We start from the raw sequence: 18,060 nt of genomic DNA, 5'->3' as shown, positions 1-18,060 counted from the left end.
TTCCTACTTGAAACTGCTCACACCAAGGGTTTTGGATTTTTTTTCCTGTTCTTGAGAAACCCAGACACAGTTTCTGGAGAAAGACTCGCTGCTGAGTTTTCCCAAATGTGTTTTTGCAACTTTAAACACTTTATGGCAGGTGCCGTTAAGTTCCACTACAGTCAACAGAAGTTCACACTGTGAATGTGTGTGGGTAGGTCTTTACTATGAAGTAGAGCAATGCAGAATCAAGCAGACATGAGAGCAAACTTGCAGAAAGACTAAAAATCTGGAAGGTGTGGTTCTAGGACTAAGCAAAAGCCTAGAGGCAGTGAGGTTCAAATTCAGATGGAGGCAGGTGGAGGTCCACCAGAAAATGTGCCTAAGAAGCACTTTAATTCATTTTGCTGAGCTTCAGAAGAGTGATGATAACTCCATTTAGTATTCGTGCTACCAAAACTTCACTGAGTCATTCAGGTTTATGACCCAGTTATCTGTGGCTTTATTGCAGTGGATGCACTCCGGGGTTGGTCTTCTAACTCTCAGGTTCTTCTTATACTGCACTCTCTGCTTTGCCACCATATCCTGTTTATGTGACGCAAGCAGATGGCAATGCGTCACCTTCATATTCAAAAGCCCTCATTACAATGCGACACATCCAACTCCGAGCACTCACACAGCAAATCTTATGCCCTTAAAAGGCATTTTTCCAACTGCCTGCTGTTTCTGCAGAGGACCTTCCCGTCTGTCTTTAGTTACTCTCGTGGCCCCTCTACTGGCGAAAGAGGGGACGGGAGCATGAAAACAATACAAGCTCTTTATGAGGGCTGTACTGTGTATGAGTCACACATTCAGGTTTGAGACAAAAGTACGAAAACTGGACAATAAATTACTATTTGTTTCAGTTTTTCAGGAAGAGGGAAACTACAGAAACTGCAGAATGAGTTTTCTTTTTTTTTTTAAATATATCCTTGAGACCTTTGTATCATTTTCTTTGTGGGTATTTTGAGAGTTTAGAGTCTCTTTGTAGTTGTTTTTCTTCTTCCTGTGGTTCTTTTTTGTCTTTATGGGATTGATTATCAATTTTAATAGTTGTTTTGTGTCTTGTCATCGAGCTGTGTTACTTCATGTATATTCTAAAAACCAGGAGCCCTCTGATGTGACGGGCCCCAGGATCTGAGTGTGCTGAAAGAAATGAGATATGATGCAAGCCGATTTATGTGGTATTACAAAGTCTTTCCTTTCATTTGATAAAGTCACATTCACAGTAATCTCCTGCCTATGAAATTATGACGTTTTTTCAAGGATAAATATGGCCTTCATTGGATATTTTTTTAAAACTCCACACATGGTTTTTCATACAAATTTTACACTTTATCACTTCATATGCACATATGACAAATGCCTGCTAAAAATAAATGTTTCAATATTATTATACCATGTCACTTTATGTAAATATTAAAAAATGATGTACGTCGTACAAATTGCTCGAATAGTATTTATAGTATACCATTTATTTTTGAGTATATAGTATTATCTATCTGATAATCATGTTCAGAAATATTGTATGAATACAACTGGTATTCCGGTATTTCAGTATTGTACCTGAGACGCTTTGAACGCGCCCAGGCTGCTCACGCGCATTGTTTCCGCCCCCTCCCTGGAGCGCGTGGACATTTCGTTCTTTCATTGGCTGTTGCTCCTGCAAGACCCGGAAGTGTTGCTGTCACAGGATGGAAAGCTTTTAGCAGCTTTTTCATTCAAAGGTTTGCGCCTCACGGACACATTTACTGTTATTGTCGGAGACCGCGGTGCATAAAATCTGTCTTCGCTAATCAAACACGACGTTTTCGGCGAAGGATAATCATGAAGCAGTGCTGGGCTCTGTTACTTTAACCCCAGCATTCATCCAGGTGTCAGCTAACCGCTGATGAAAAGTAGCCTGGCTAGCTTCGTTTTAAACGCTAAATCACCTCTGTGTGTATCTTTAGAATAGCCAAGGACGCCTCTAATCATCGGGTGGAAAAACTTTCCTGTCAATGCAATGATAAAGAGTAATTTTGTCCTCCTTCCCGGGTGCACCTGCGATTCCTGAGTCCAAACAAAGATGGCCGCGTCCACAGAAAGAAGTTAAAACTGTCGCAGGTTACTCGGTGAAGCTGCTGTTTTTTATTCTCGGATGGTTGGATGAGTTTTTCGGGAATCTAGAAACGCCTTCAGAAAGACAAAGATTTTAAACGTGTTTTCAGGCATCAGCAGCTGATTAAGACAGAAAGAAAACACATGTAGGGCCATCCGTCCATGTGTGCTGGACTACATTATAAAAACTAGCGTTTCTGCTGTTGTGTCCTTTCCATTCATATTAATCGGAGGGGCATAATATACAGGCCACTATGGAGTCACCACTAAATGATAAAGCTTAATCAGCACTGGGAGTGCAACGTATTCACTGAGCCAGTTAGTGAGCCCACAGTGGCGCTTTCACATCTGCCTAACCAGGAGAGATCTCAGGAGACGCTGCTGTAGTGAAGCAGCTGAACCTAATGTTTTATTAATCAGACAATTAAGTTCATCATAAAGCATCTAAATGCTGCTGCTCATTGTGTCCCAAAGCCCTGCAAACCGGGTCCAGACATGCCTGTCACATGTGTCGATGTTCACCGTTCAGAGGTCATCCTGGTTAAGATAAGATAACCTTTATTAGTCCCACACGTGGGAAATTTGTTTTGTCACAGCAGGAAGTGGACAGTGCAAAAGTTATGAGGCAAAAATTAGAATACAATAAGAATAAATACAGTACACAACTGTACAGAATAGAATAAAATAAAATACTATATACAGTAGAATAAAATAAAATAAATATACAATAAGATAAAAATAGAATACAAATACAAATACTATATACAACTGAGTAAAAATACAACGATGACAGAAAGGATTATTGCACTTAGTATTATTGCATATGTATGGATGTGTGTGCTTGATCAGTTAAAGTCTTTATTATGGAGTCTGACAGCAGTGGGGAGGAAAGACCTGCGAAATCTCTCCGTCCCACACCGTGGGTGCCGCAGTCTCCCACTGAAGGAGCTGCTCAGTGCTGTCACAGTCTGCTGCATGGGGTGGGAGATGTTGTCCATCAGGGATGACAGCTTAGCCGCCGTTCTCCTGTCACTCACCACCTCCACTGGGTCCAGAGGGCATCCTAGAACAGAGCTGGCCCTTCGGATCACCCTGTTCAGTCTCTTCCTGTCCCCAGCAGAGATGCTGCCGCCCCAGCAGACCACACCATAAAAGATAGCAGAAGCCACCACAGAGTCATAGAAGGTCTTCAGGAGTGGGCCCTCCACTCCAAACGACCTGAGTCTCCGCAGCAGGTACAGCCTGCTCTGCCCTTTCCTGTAGAGGGCGTCTGAGTTATGAGTCCAGTCCAGTCTATTGTTCAGATGAACACCAAGGTACCTGTAGCTGTCCACAGCCTCAATGTCCATACCTTGGATGTCCATACCTTAGAAAGAACTAGGAACTTGCCCAGTCCCCTCCCACCTAACTTGGTAGTCTGCCCCCTTTTATGATGCCTCTGAAGACTGAGCCCATAAATTCTTCAGAAAGTGTTTAATCAGGTGGCTTCATAAGGGAGCAGAGTATGATTTTCCCTTAGACTTCTATGCAACCAGAAGTCTTTTTGCAACCATGGGAGTCGCCCCTGCCGCCTTTGCAGGTGCACATTTGCTTCACTATTTAGGCTTAGCTACATTTTTGTCTTTGGTACAGTATGTATTCTTCTTAATTTCTAAACTTGATTAATTTGCTCAGCTCACAGGAGGTTTAAAAAATTTATCATTGAATTCTTTTCATTTTAGCTTCTTTAAGCGAGCCCATAAACTCATCACCTGGTTTCGCTTCTTCGACTTTTAGCCCTGTGACTGCCTGGCGACCTGTCAGGGTGTACCCCGCCTCTCGCCCAGTGGTTAAAAAAATAGCCGTTGCTCCTCTTTTCATTGATATCGATTTATCTTTAGGTTGGTTCAAATGTAATATTGCTTTGCTTTTCTTTGAATTGGATTCGATTGCCTGGCAGTACGTACACACAATGATGATTTCCATTCTGCTGTACTTTGTGTGTGACTGCAGAACATCATGGGTAACGCTGAGAGTGTGGTGGTGCAGAAGCGGCTGGCCCGTTTCCGTCCCGAGGAGCGACCCGTGGTTGAGGGGGTTTTTGACAAGCTCCAGGGTGGTGCTGGGGGCGCCGCAGGGAAGACCATAACGCTGGAGATGCTGCAGGTGTGACTGTGGAAGCAGTACTAAATGTTTTCAAAATAAGACTTAAAAGTGTGTCAGCAGATGGAACAGGTAAAAGCCTGAATAATAGTTTCTATGTAACATCACGACTTCATTACATCAGGTTTCACATGTTTTAAGAAGTCCAGTTTTCCATTTGTACATCTTTAAACTTTTCCTATCAGGCAGGATTTGTTTTTGTGACTATGATGCTTTGACTACTTGGTGTAGAGGTGCTTTCTGTCACCGGGTTTCTTTAAACATTTTTTTTCTCCCAGCCATCAGTGGGCAGCGTGGCACCAGGCTCGATGGTGAGGAGGGTCTACCGGTGCATGTCCAGCATCGACCCTGGACTGGCAGCTCCAGCAGCCACGGGGAAGGCCGGATACGCCGGCCCCTCTGGAGTCAGCCGAGAGCAGTTGATCGTCTTCCTTGCAGACACTCTGCGGGGAACTGCAGAAGAACGTGCCCCCCTCGTCATGGCCATGTCCCAGCATGCGGCAGGGGCGGCAGCGGTTGTCACATGTGAGCAGGTGCTGGAGGTGAGTAGAGTGTAGTGTTGGTTTCTGCAGCATTTGTTGTCTGTGCTTCTTACAGCACTCCTGCTCTTTCACTAAAGTTCCTCCAGGACCTGGTCTCTGCTGTAGTTCAGATTTTGGTCCACAGAGGACGCCTGCAGGGCTGGAAGCCAGAGAGGATGGGTGACATCTCCCTGGGTGTAAAACTCCTGGCAGAGCAGATGTGCTCTGAGCTCAAACCATCAGGTAGAGCTGATTTGGAAGTTCTTGAATATTTTAGAAACTCTGACTTCTACTTCTCTGACTTAATCTACTTTAAATCTACTACTTCCCCTTTTCTCATTAGATGAGGGGGATTGTGATGTTTCCTGTCTGGAAGACTGGATCTTCAGGGTACAGCAGGTATCACAGTACCTGGAGCTGCTGGTAGCTGAGGGACTGAGTGTGTCTTTGAGCAACCGGCCAGCCCCGACGCTGCTGCCCCCCTGCAGGGAGACGCCTTGGAATGAACTGAAGTGTCTACTGGACATCCCCACCCTCATGTTTCTGGCTCCACAGGTCAGTATATACCAGCATATTTTTGCTTTTTTATGGAGTCAAAAAAACCAAAAAACTTTCAGACACCCTGAAACATTTTGGTGTTACACTTCTGTTTTTGCCTGCTTAATGAGAACTTAGTTGTGTTACTGCAGTGCGAACAGCAAACATATAAACTGTATTCAGGTGCTCTAGTTTTTAGAAACGCAGCGATCCAGCCGATTCTAGTTCCAACATGAGACCTACACCTTGACATCAGTTATCTGGTGCTGCTTCAGATGTCTCATACCTGTGTGACATTAATAAGCTGTTTCTCGGTGTGAAGACGACAAATCTTTCCTTTATTTGAATAGAATAGAATAGAATAGCCTTTTATTGCACATGTATGTACACAGTACATGTACAACGAAGTGTAATGCTGTAGCTACACTTGCAGTCTATGTATGTATGTTCAGTAAGTAGGTCTTTTTACTGGCTGCACCTGATGTGGTCTGTACAGGTGGGTGCCAAGCAGTGTTGGCCAAGTTACTTGAAAAAAGTAATCAGTAACTAATTACTGATTACTTCCCCCAAAAGTAATCCTGTTACTTTACTGATTACTTGTTTTAGAAAGAAATTAGTTACTTAGTTACTTTTTAAAAACACGATTTACAACCTGAAGAGGTGATAAAGCGATAGATCTTTCAGCCCAATTCTACTTTTTCTGCATAATCCATCATACAAAATGTAATCAGATGGAAAAGTCACTTTATAAAACTTGTTTTATTAGTTTTAATCTCTTAACTTTATGCATCAAGCAAACATTTAATCATATGCAACATTCTCTGACTGGAAGAAATTAGTTTAACATTTAAACCTATTTTCTGCACATTCCAGCACATAAAATAAAATATTTTTTGTGTTTACACTCACAGCAGAAAATAAATAAAATCAAAGACTCAGCGGTCCTGTTGCTCTATTTTCACCTGTTTAGCAGGAGTGGGGCAGGCGGAGGTTTGCCCTGGTGCAGGTGTGCCGCAGCCGTCATATGTCAGTGGGAGGATCCGCGAGTTTCTCTGTGAGTTTCCCATTACGTCGTAGCTACTCGGTGCTTGCTCGGACGTTTAGGGGTTTTTTTTCGCTGTAAAAAGAAGTTTTCTTCCCACGCAGTGAACAGCGGACACTAATGTTTTTGTCACTTTTTACGGAATCAAACCCAAAGTAAGGTCAGTACTTCCACGCCTTAAACGCTGCACGCTCTGCCGCACTCGATATATGATCCATTGTTGATCTGCACACAGCTGTTGTCACGAACGTCGCGCTCGCTTACATCATTGTGAGGAGACACTCTCGCAAACGAAATCACGGTTTTAGTAACGCAGTAACGCAGCGTAATCCCTTACTTTACTCATTACTTGAAAAAAGTAATCAGATTATAGTAACGCGTTACTGCCCATCTCTGGTGCCAAGTAAGAGCAACACCAAGACATTATTCTCTCATTTTAGGATTTTTGTCATCCTAAATCAGCAAACTCATATCAAATGTAGCCAAGTCAAATTAACGTTCACAAGGCTCCAACTATCCAAAGATGTTTCTCCAAACTTTCATTTTTCTCAAGTTGCTTTTGTCAGTTGGATAATTAACTCTTGAAACTTTGCTGACTTGAATAACACAGGTCTGCAACCAAAAAAACAGAGCAAAGGCTCGAGCGAACTGTGAAACTAAACACTCTTTAATGGCCAATCTTTACCTGGTTAATCCTCTCGTCTTAATTCAGTTCAATTCAATTTTATTTACACAGCACCAAATCACAACAACAGTCACCTCAAGGTGCTTTATATTGTAAAGTAGACGCTACAATAATACAGAGAAAACCCAACAATCATATGAGCCCCTATGAGCAAGCACTTTGGCGACAGTGGGAAGGAAAAACTCCCTTTTAACAGGAAGAAACCTCCAGCAGAACCAGGCTCAGGGAGGGGCGGGGCCATCTGCCATTTGGGTCGATTTCTTTATCAGTCTCCTCTTAGACGAGACTGATAAAAAAAGTTACAAAATGTTATTGTTAGTGTGTCATGACAGCTTTTAGAGATCGAATCGGATCGCTGTTTTTGCCATAGACTTCATTAAGGTTTTGCAGTCACATGACCGCTAATCATGTAACGTTAACTTGCCTGTTTGCATCTAAGACGCTGTAAGGTCAAGTCACGCAGGGCTTGAGACCGAGCCACCGACCAGGAGCGAGTGTTTGCAGACATGCTGGCATCTTCCATATTTTGCTGTAATGTTGTTCTTCATGTTAGTAAAACGGGAAAAACATTCAAGTAGTAAGTTTAGAGACCAAGACAAGCAAATAGCTCTGACATTTGGCTTCTTCCTTTTTATTCTCTTAAGTCTTTTACAATTCGCATACCGCCAGAACAGGAGCACAGAGGATGCAGTCTCCATCGCACTGCACTCTGTCCTCTCACACCTGGACAACAACAACACCTACGCCAGAATGCTGTTTATAGACTTCAGTTCAGCATTCAATACAATCCACCCCTCACAACTCATCAGGAAACTGACAGACCTGGGCATCAGTTCCCTCATCTGCAAATGGTTACTGGACTTCCTGACCAACCGCCCCCAACACGTCCGGCTGGATAACCACTGCTCATCTACAATCACGATGAACACCGGTGTACCACAAGGCTGTGTGATGAGCCCTTTCCTCTACTCCCTCTTCACCCACGACTGCAGACCTGCTGATGGTTCCAACACCATCATTAAGTTTGCAGATGACACCACGGTGATTGGCCTCATCAGTGACAACGATGAGGCCGCCTACAGGGAGGAGGTGGATCGTCTGGCTGAGTGGTGCGACACAAACAACCTGCTGCTTAACACCGAGAAGACCAAGGAGCTCATCGTGGACTACAGGAGGAATGCTGACCCACATCCACCCATCCACATTAAGGGGACGGCTGTGGAGCGTGTGAGCAGCTTCAAGTTCCTGGGAGTCCACATCTCCGAGGATCTCACCTGGACGACCAACTGCTCCAAGCTGGTCAAGAAGGCTCACCAGCGCCTCTTCTTCTTGAGGACTCTGAGGAAGAACCACCTGTCCTCAGACATCCTGGTGAACTTCTATCGTTGCACCATCAAGAGCATCCTGACCAACTGTATAACAGTCTGGTACGGGAACTGCTCTGCCTCGGACCGGAAGGCGTTGCAGAGGGTCGTGAAAACTGCCCAGCGCATCGCCGGAGCACCACTTCCTGCCATAAAAGACATCTACAGGAAGCGGTGTCTGAAAAGGGCTGGGAAAATCATCAAAGACCCCAGTCACCCATCACATGGACTCTTCACCCTCCTGCCCTCTGGGAGGCACTACAGGAGCCTCCGGACTAAGACCACCAGGTACCGGAACAGCTTCTTCCCCACAGCTGTCAGACTCCTGAACTCTGCCTCCTGACCTCTGACCCACGTTAACACATGGACTGAACACACACACACACACAATGGACAACTGTACCCTCAAACACACAATAATAACATGGACTGAACCACCACTCACAACCACTAGCACTTTATATAGCCTCTGTAGAAACTATCTACACCCTCACTTATCTTAACTGCACTACTGTATAGCTCTGTAATAATCATTCTGTACATACGATAATTTTTAACCCTACAACTGTTTACAACTTACATAGTTCCCATTTCTGTATAGCTGTATATCCCAGATTCTGTAAAGTTATTTATTTCATATTCTGTATAGTTTTTCATATTTATATCCTGTTCATAGCCTGTACATAGCTTGTACTCACTACAGCCTGTACATACTTATAGTTATAGAATATTCACAACATACTTCATACCGTGTACATTATAACATACCATAATAGACCCATTTCTGTAATATACTTACATATCTATATTATTGCTAATATATATTGTAATATATCTATATCACTAAGCACTTCTGGATGGATGCAAACTGCATTTCGTTGCCCTGTACCTGTGCATGTGCAATGACAATAAAGTTGAATTCTATTCTATTCTATCTATTCTACAAGCTGTTTTTCTGTTGATCGGAGAAGGAATTACTTGATTAAATATTGCAACTCTAATATGAGTCTCTGGTATATTTATGAAAGCTCAGGGTGCTTTCATGTTCAAACAAGGAAAAGCCTTCTTTAAACCATTAAAACAGAAAGTAGCTGCCTACATAGTGTTCCTTGTAATTAACCAGAATCTGTAATCAGAATCAATGAATCGACTAACTATTGCAACACATTTATCACCACCAGTCTATCAGAATTTGCTCAGATGTCTTGTATTGTTTTACTGCTTTTACTGATATTGATCAGAGGTAAACATGTAGCTTTAACACTTACGACCCATATGGAAAAGATATATATAAATCTTATGAAGTTTGTATCTGTCTTGTATGAAACTTGTATGAAAAGCATACAAGAGTGAAAACAGATATAAGATCCCTTGAAAAATTATATAAATGAAACTTGTATGTTTTGGATACTTACTAAAACAATATATGAACGCTTTCATGAGTAAATCATAGAAGCCTTATATGATTCACTATATGAAGTAGGCCACATCTGAGTCTTTTCCATATGGGGGGTTCAAACAGAGATCGATGCAGGTGAAAGAGGCCTGTGTGCAGAGGCAAAATCACAAAAGGTGCATCACTGTCCAAATGTTTACAATAAAAGATGTACTCGCTGAATGTGTGTTGTTCTGGCCGTGCAGAATGGAGAGATTGTGGCTTGCAGCTTTCTCAAGAACTGCTCGCCTGCTCACGAGTGAGCGATTGAAGTAGTTTGTCACAGGAAACCAAAGACAAAAGCAAGTGTGTGAACCTGTGTCTCTGAGAACTTGTTTGAGCTTCAGACAATCAAAGATATGAAATGTTGTAAAAGAAATTCGATCAACTCTCATGTTCGCACGCCTTCTGAAGGGCCTGTTTGAGGGCTAAGACTTGGTTTTAACTTCTAGGTAGAGTTAATTTTAGGTTAGGGAGAGGCTGGGAGTGCATTAATTTAAATGAATGTGCCAAGCAACCATGCTTTTGTATTTATATACTCTACTACAAACAGAGTGGAGCGGGCAGTAGTTGCTGTCTTTGAGTGGGGTTGGTCACTGGGTTTGGCACAGCATTTACTCGTCTTTCCAGCAGCGCACATGCAGAGTGCGGTGAGAGCTGCGAAGAATAGGGGGAGTGTTAGTGGGATAACAAGAACTAAAAGCACTGAGTCATGCAAAGTGGCGAAACAAGACATTCAGTGATCTGAGTAACAAGAGGGGAACAGGTTCTCCGTCACCTTTCAGACTCCCGATCCACCTCCTCTGTTGTAGTGTGATTTTTATTATAACAGCAAATCATTCATCAGATGTCACACATATTCTTCCACACGTCACTTTAATCTCACCAGCTGCCAGATGGCTACAGCGCCCCCTGGAGGCTTGTGTTTTCCACTCGGCTGCACGGGGAGAGCTTTACCAGGATGGTGGCCGGCCTGATGAAGCAGGGGCCCACCCTGCTGCTTATCAGAGACACCAAGGGGCAGGTCTTTGGGGGCTTCGCCTCCCACACCTGGGAGGTCAAACCTCAGTTTCAGGGTAAGTATGCCACAGACTAGTGCTCCCACTGCAAAAGAGCTGAAGTCCACCTGTTGTGCTCATTTTTATTCTTGCACTGTATTTGGGTAGCTTTGCATGATTCACAGCTCGAAATGATCCTTCTTTAAGTGGTATTGTCTGATGCAGCCGCTCAGGGAGAATTTAACAGTGTGGTGATTTGGGAGTTTCTGTAATCAGAATCATATAAAAGGACAGATGCATATATGGTTTGCCACGATGTTACTTCATTAATGTCATTTTTTTCTCCAAGCTTTCCTGTTTCCTCTAAAATGTAAAAAAAGGCCACAAAGTGAATATTTTAATATTTTATTCTAACATTTAGCCAAGTGAAATAAATCATTCTGATTGTGGTCCTACAAGAAGGGACCGCACAAATCACAGTGACCTGTTTTTGAGAGCTGCTGGCACTGTCGTAAAACCAAGTACTACATCCAGATTTAAAAGAAAAATCAGTGAGTGTTTAACTTCGCGGGTTCGAGTCATACCTGTCTGTTGCACAGGCTTGAGTGGCCGAACAGGAAGTTACTTTTTTTTAAAGAAAACTAAAAGTTCTTTGATGCTGTGGTTTAGACACGATTCACATGAAACAAGCCACACATAAAAACTTTGTTTCTAGCTGAATTTCTTCATCTTTCTGAAGCCCCTGTTCTCTAGTCTAGAATAGAATAGAGTATATTAGAATCGATACTTTATTGTCATTCAGAGCATACACCAGTTAGTGCATATTAAGCATGATTTAGATATCTGTGGAAGATCTACATCGTGACTTAATAAGATGTAACCCCTCTTAGCCCACACCACAACTTTCCACACCATCCAGCCAGAAGGCATGATGTCGATTTCTCTGTCAAGTATATTTCATTCATTAGAATTACGTTTCAGTGCACTGACTCACCTGATTTTGCAGGTCTTTGCTCCCCACTGCTGTCACACTCCACAACAAAGACTTCACAGCTGACCAAACACACACAACAGTGTTATTGCCGTATGTGCAATAACACTAGGTGCAATTCTTTTTTAACAACGTTGTATTTTACTCAGTTGTATATAGTATTTTATTTTATTCTATTCTATTGTGTACAGTATCTTATTCATATCATCTCATCCTATTCCAGTGGTTTTTTTATTTTTGCTATGTAACTTTGCACTGTTCACTTACTGCTGTAACAAAACAAATTTCTCATGTGTGGTGAAGCTTATCTCATCTCATCTTAACTGGACTGATACAATATTTGAAAAAAACACAGCAAATCTAAAAATTATAAAACGTTAAAAAAAAGCACCTAAGATAATTTTTACAAATATTTATACATATTTTGTTATATTCCTTTAATATTTTATATGTAAATATATCAAACACATCTCTGCTGGCGTGTGGATTTTAGCATCAAAATGACAATGTGGATTAAATGGATGCATAACTTTCTCTCTGGTAAAACCATTGGTGCTGTATCAAACAACGAGCCGTATTACTTGTCATCAGTAAAACAGCTCCAGAAGGCACCAACATTACAGAAATTATTTCTTTAGTCTGCATTTTAAATGTTGTGGATTTGGGCAGTCTGTGGGCCTCGACTCATTTTGAAGTCTGCATTAACGAGAGGAGCTGCAGTTCTTCTGCATTGGCTTCATTTTTCTGACCCAGAAGCTGCTGCTCGTTTGGAGCAAAGAGCTCTTAATAAATCGCTGCGTTACTGTTTATGCTTCTGAGCCGTGGCTGCGTTTTAAACGCAAACCTCTTTGCTATTCATCCTTTGCAGAACTTTTTTTCTGTGCATATCTTGAGACATCTGTAAATGTCAAATCACTGAAGCATCATTTGGTTTTTCTCTAAGGCGCTCCACAGCAGTACGTAATCGGATGAGATTTACAGCTCAGTAAAAGATTAACCACAAGAAAGAAAGTGTGTCGGCTCTAATAGATACAAATATGTCAGGCAGCAGGTAGAGACTCATCTGAAAACACGGATGAAATGAAACACTGAGGAAGTAACACCACTGCTTTGAATACTGTGGGCTGTCCCTTGACTTTCCTCTCACATCTTCATAATTTGTATATTTGTGTGTGTGTGTGTGTGTGTGTGTGTGTGTGTGTGTGTGTGTGTGTGTGTGTGTGTGTGTGTGTGTGTGTGCGTGCGCGCGCGCAGGTGACTCCAGATGCTTCCTGTTCACTGTGAGCCCCAAACTGAGAGTTTATACAGCAACAGGATACAACCAACACTTCATGTACCTCAATCAGAACCAGCAGACCATGCCCAACGGACTGGTGAGACCACACTCGTTCAGCTGGAGAGAACTTATTAATGTTCCTCAGGGCCTGTGCTCATCACAGATATCCTCACACATGACCTCTTACTTTTACCAGAGCCTTAATATCTTTAGAGAAGCTGTATGTGATTTAGGGAACATAGCAGACTGTGTGAAAGTGAATCTTAAAAAGCTTTGTTTTTTACCCTTTTATCTAAGAATTCTCCTGAGGTGTGTGCTGAGCATGTTGGTTATCTCTGACCTGATGGTAGCAGTGTTGGCTCACTGATCCAACAGCTACACTCAGTGATATCAGTGTCACCTGTTGTTGTCACAGTGCAATGATGGTGTAGTATCTGTGCTTCAGGTGTAATGTAGAGCTGCGCTGTCTTTGACATTTGAGGGTCTACAGATGATAGTAAACAGAAATCTGCCAATTATGACTCGAATAATTGGACAGCAGAATTAAAAAGAGTAAAAGTTTCGATTTTGTCCAGAATCAGAAGAGTTTCAACAGAAAGTCCCACAGAAGTGCAGGAATATCTCATCATCATCTCAGCGGTGCAGTAAGCAGGCTGTAATACTCAGGAGCATGTGGCTCTGTACCTCATACAGCAGCTATGTTCAGCCTGACCTGACAAACTAAGCACATCTTCTGATCATTTAGAAATCATTTGAACATTTCATACTTTCACCTGCTGGTTAGATTTCAGCATAGAAAAGTACTCGGTTGGTTTCCTGAACACAGCGGCTAAAGAGACGATATTTATTTATTTGCCCCTGAGTGGCCCCCGAAAATGATTTGTTTTGTGTGACCTGCTTGTGTTAACTGACATAAAGATGTGTTGTCTGGTGTTCATCAGGGGATGGGCGGTCAGCACGGCTATTTCGGCCTGTGGCTGGATAGTGACTTTGGCCGCGGTCATAGCCGGGCACGACCCAAGTGCACCACGTATGGCAGCCCTCAGCTCTCTGGAGACGAAGACTTCACCCTGGACTCCATGGAAGTGTGGGCTGTGGGAAAACCCCCAGAGCCCGAGGAGGTCAGTGTACTTGTTCAAATTCTTCTATAAACTCGGCAAAATAAAGACCCGTGCTGACCTAGAGTCAGAAGGTTTACACTGGGTGTTAGTCGGTGTACCTGGAGCCAACAATGTGTGGCTGTCTGAACACAAACAGCCAAACAACATCTCCGTCAAACGTTGAGTTTAAAACCAAAGAAATACATGTTTGCATTTTGTGTGATTTGGGCCTTAACTAAAGTTTCTCTTTAGAGCCCATTTTTAGTGTTTGCAGCTTTTATGTCTAATCAAAAGAAAATTGCTGGGATAGTCGAGCAGGGCGACATGAACAAAAATATTTATCATGATATACATTTGAAAATTTGCGATAACGACATAACTGACGATATAATTGACACGAGACAAAATACTTTACAACTCCTCAACTTTATTAGTGCAAAAAAAAAAAATCAATGTATTTTCACTTAAACAAGCAGCAGTTTTTTATGTCCATTAAAGTTATATAAAAGTTTAACAGTGCAAATGCAAATTCCTCGCTGACAGTTTAACCAAAAGGCCTTTCCAGTGGAAACTGGCCGACACATCCTCAGCATAACCATGTATAATATCCACAAAACTTAAAAAGAGGTTAAACACACACAATACGGTAACATTATGTTGAAGCACAGTACGTATCGCTCCGCCTACGATAGCCGTAATGCTCCGACAATCCATCAAGCGGTGCGGCTTCGTAGCTTAGCAAAGTCGTACTGAAACATCTGACAGATTTTCGAGCGCCGTGCACATAAAATCGTTTCCAGGTCAGTAAACACAACCAGAGTTCATACATAAGGCACACGGGATTATAAGGGGCTCTGTCGACTTTCAGAAAGTCGACAGAGACACACACACTCGGATGCTCCAGAGAGGACAAAGAGGAAACATGCATTATTCCTTCAAAGTTCCTGACTAACAGACAGAATCTCCTCTTTAGTATCCCTGCATACAATATTGTGCAAAAGTCTTGAGCCACCCCTCATTTCTTCATATTTTATTTCCAAGGAGCAATTCCTTTTAAATTCAAAGGACTCCCGAGCAATCGTTCTCCAGGCTTTTTGAAGCTCTTTCAAATGTTTTCTTTGAACATTGGCGGCTTTTTCTGTCCACTCCCTGTACTTGATCATTTTCACAGTTATTCTTTAGATTTCTTTCAAATTAAATGCTTAAATTACATTTTTAGACACTTTGCCACTAGCAGCCTGTCATAAAACACATCATTTGTTCCCATTACTTCTGTTGAATCTACAAGTAATACCAAAGATAGCACAGTTTGACAGAAATAAAATAATATTGTGCAGCAACAAGGTGATACCCAAACAGCTGTTAGTCAGGTGGCTTTGTCATAAACACGGGCCTCTTTTAGGTCTCTCTTATTCTTATTTCTGCCACGCCCACCACTGTAACCAACAGTCTCTGTGTCACAACACAGCTCAGCCTTACATGTAAATGTATGCAAAGACCTCCCATCAAAACATCCCCCTAAATAACCTTTAGGGATCAGTAACTCTGCAGGTTTAGCAGACAGACCAGTTTATCGCCCAGTGTGCTAGTACTCCACAAATCTCACTTTATGTTACTTTCCTAAATTATTTTTCAAGGTAATTAATATGCACAGAGCACTAACTTTTTGTGCAGTTGTATATTGCATTAATAATATATGAAAGTACAACATTTCACACAGCAGAATTTGTCTAATGGCAAACTCACACTGAGGAGATTTTGTTGCACTCTAATGCTGATCAGTGCATGCACAGAGCATGCACTGCACCACGAGAGCTGCAGTTCTTCTGCATGAACCTGCTGTTTCCTTTAAAAACTGTGTTTTTATTTTCTGTACCTATTATTTTGCTTTACAGGGTGAGGAGGGCGGAGCTAAGAAGAGCATCCTGGATGTGGATCCAGAGGCCCAGGCCCTGATGGAGATCACAGGGAAGACCATGCACAGTCAGGGCCTCAGAGAACCAGAGGATGACCAGGAGTGACTGTAAACACACCCAGCTATATATCGCTTCCATTCATGCCCCCCCCCCCCCCCCCCCCAGTCTACCCAGTTACTAATTCATGTGGATTAAGCTTAAAGGTGGTCTGCACAGTGTGGTTTGTCACCAGTGTGCAGGTTTCAGGCCTGCTGTACATCAGTGAGAGCACGATGGATGTGTTCACATTTGAGCTGCACTGGAGTGAATTCATTTCATCACTATTAAAAAACACAGAGTGAAGAATCAGACTGAAGAGACGTAGCTTGGAGGAATAATTCAGGGAATTTACAACACTGGCGATCACAGCTTCTTTTTCCTTCCTTTTTCCTTCCAGTAAAGTTCATGAAGACAAGAAACAGAAACTTTGATTACCTGTCTTACAAACTGGACACATTCCTGGATTTACTATTCCTTACCAGTTAGCACAAAGTCCAAATCCTGACTTGGATTCTGGGCAGATAAGCTGAGTAATTAACAGCTTAAACAAAGACTGTGGAATGCTGCATCACAGCAGGCCTGTAGCGTCTGTGCAGATGTGATACTGTGAATTTCATCTTTTAAGTCGCGTGTGATTTTATGCTTCAGTGTTTTAGACAGATGAGCAGGTCTGTGGTTGATCAGCAAGAGGATCAATAAATCTCTATTTAATCTGTATTATATTACTTATAAAGTGAAATATTTCAAGCCTTTTTTTATGCTTTACTTTTGATTTTTTTGGTGTTATTTTCCTTCTTCCTCATATGAACAGCAGAGTGAGCTGATCCAGAGAAGCTGCAGCACTTTACTTGTTGCACTAACTGGCTGTTATTCATTTAAAAGGCTGTTTTTGCAGCAGTTTACAGCAGCAGCTGCTCTGCTCTGGTGTGAAAGGTGAAGCAGTGTGTGAAGATGGGTGCTGCTCGCTACTTTAAATGCTTCCATGGTTGATTCTTCGACTGTATTTAAAAGATAGATGTAGCTGAAGTGTGTTAACCTTGCATTCTGTCTGATGGCCGGGCAGGGTAAAGTCTCAGAATGACGTCTGCAGACTGTAGAGGGAAAACATCCTCCAGCTCCCTGGATCTGTGTCCTTACTAAACACTTCCGATGTGTATTTATTGTCTCAGTCACTAGTTTGAGCCCCTAATAAATAAAGCACAGTCATGGTTCCCAATAAGCTCGCAAGGAATAATAAAGTACGGTGCACTCTACCATGTGACTAAGATGCTTCTTCAGAGGTTGCCACTTGGCAGACATCTATAAATTTTAGTCCCAGGACTGTCGGGATAGTCAGTTATTGCGACCACACCACAAGTAGGTTTATGGGTGCAGCTTGCTATCCAAGAATTAGCTGATAGCTTATCTTTCCACCCACAGTTGGCAGCAGACAAAGGCTTTGAGGCTTCAAAGTTCAGACTCACCATTGGAGCCATCTTCGAGGGGCCACGAGAGGACCAGCAGAGAGTTTTCGGCGTTTCCATTCTGGCTTCTTTTATCAGTCCTGTGGGCGGAGCTTGTTAGTTCTGCTCACAGACTTCATTCATGTGCTGCAGAATAAGGCGAGCGTTGTAAATGTTCAGGTTGTCTAAAGATGGAGCAAAACTAGAAGTGACATGTGTCCTGCAATGTCATGCTTGTGATGTCAGCTGCAACCAAAATGATTGCAGGTTTGAGCCGATATCACCTGAAGTCGCCCGTTTACAAGACGCGCTAGCTTCTCTTTGGCACAGTGCAAGCAAGTGGTGACATATCATCCATCTTCCATCATCCATATTTAGGCAGTGCTGCAGACCTTTGATTGAGCAGCTCTGGCACTGACTCGTTCTGTGGTTACGCTGATAAAGATCAGGATTG

General features: G+C 42.5%; 1 protein-coding gene across 3 annotated transcripts; it reads left to right on the top strand.

Moving 5' to 3' along the window:
* Positions 1 to 1,668: 1,668 nt before the first annotated feature.
* On the top strand, positions 1,669 to 16,285 carry meak7 (MTOR associated protein, eak-7 homolog). Of its 3 annotated transcripts, none has more exons than XM_004573891.3 (9): positions 1,669 to 1,745; positions 4,111 to 4,263; positions 4,539 to 4,802; positions 4,880 to 5,024; positions 5,125 to 5,336; positions 10,734 to 10,920; positions 13,088 to 13,206; positions 14,051 to 14,230; positions 16,105 to 16,285. In XM_004573891.3, exons 2-9 carry the CDS (start codon positions 4,117 to 4,119, stop codon positions 16,228 to 16,230), a joined length of 1,380 nt encoding a protein of 459 aa, XP_004573948.2. In that variant the 5' UTR covers positions 1,669 to 1,745; positions 4,111 to 4,116; the 3' UTR covers positions 16,231 to 16,285. The 3 variants fall into 3 exon arrangements, with proteins under 3 accessions (XP_004573948.2, XP_076743060.1, XP_023010791.2); XM_023155023.3 differs by lacking the exon at positions 1,669 to 1,745 and adding an exon at positions 3,017 to 3,998; XM_076886945.1 differs by lacking the exons at positions 10,734 to 10,920; positions 13,088 to 13,206; positions 14,051 to 14,230; positions 16,105 to 16,285 and adding exons at positions 6,289 to 6,372; positions 7,690 to 8,090.
* Positions 16,286 to 18,060: the final 1,775 nt, after the last annotated feature.

This window comes from Maylandia zebra, linkage group LG7, assembly GCF_041146795.1.
Source record: "Maylandia zebra isolate NMK-2024a linkage group LG7, Mzebra_GT3a, whole genome shotgun sequence".
Lineage (NCBI taxonomy): Eukaryota > Metazoa > Chordata > Actinopteri > Cichliformes > Cichlidae > Maylandia > Maylandia zebra.
The sequence above is the reverse complement of the archived record's forward strand: the minus strand, read 5'-3'. Positions and strand labels throughout refer to the sequence as shown.

What these genes read in the sequence shown, in the direction of transcription:
- meak7 (XM_004573891.3), top strand. Translation starts at nt 4,117, where the DNA reads ATGGGTAACGCTGAGAGTGTGGTGGTGCAGAAGCGGCTGGCCCGTTTC. An exon ending in TAACGCTGGAGATGCTGCAG is followed by an intron (nt 4,264 to 4,538) that starts GTGTGACTGTGG and finishes TTTTTCTCCCAG; the next exon opens with CCATCAGTGGGCAGCGTGGC. An exon ending in CTCTGAGCTCAAACCATCAG is followed by an intron (nt 5,025 to 5,124) that starts GTAGAGCTGATT and finishes TTTTCTCATTAG; the next exon opens with ATGAGGGGGATTGTGATGTT.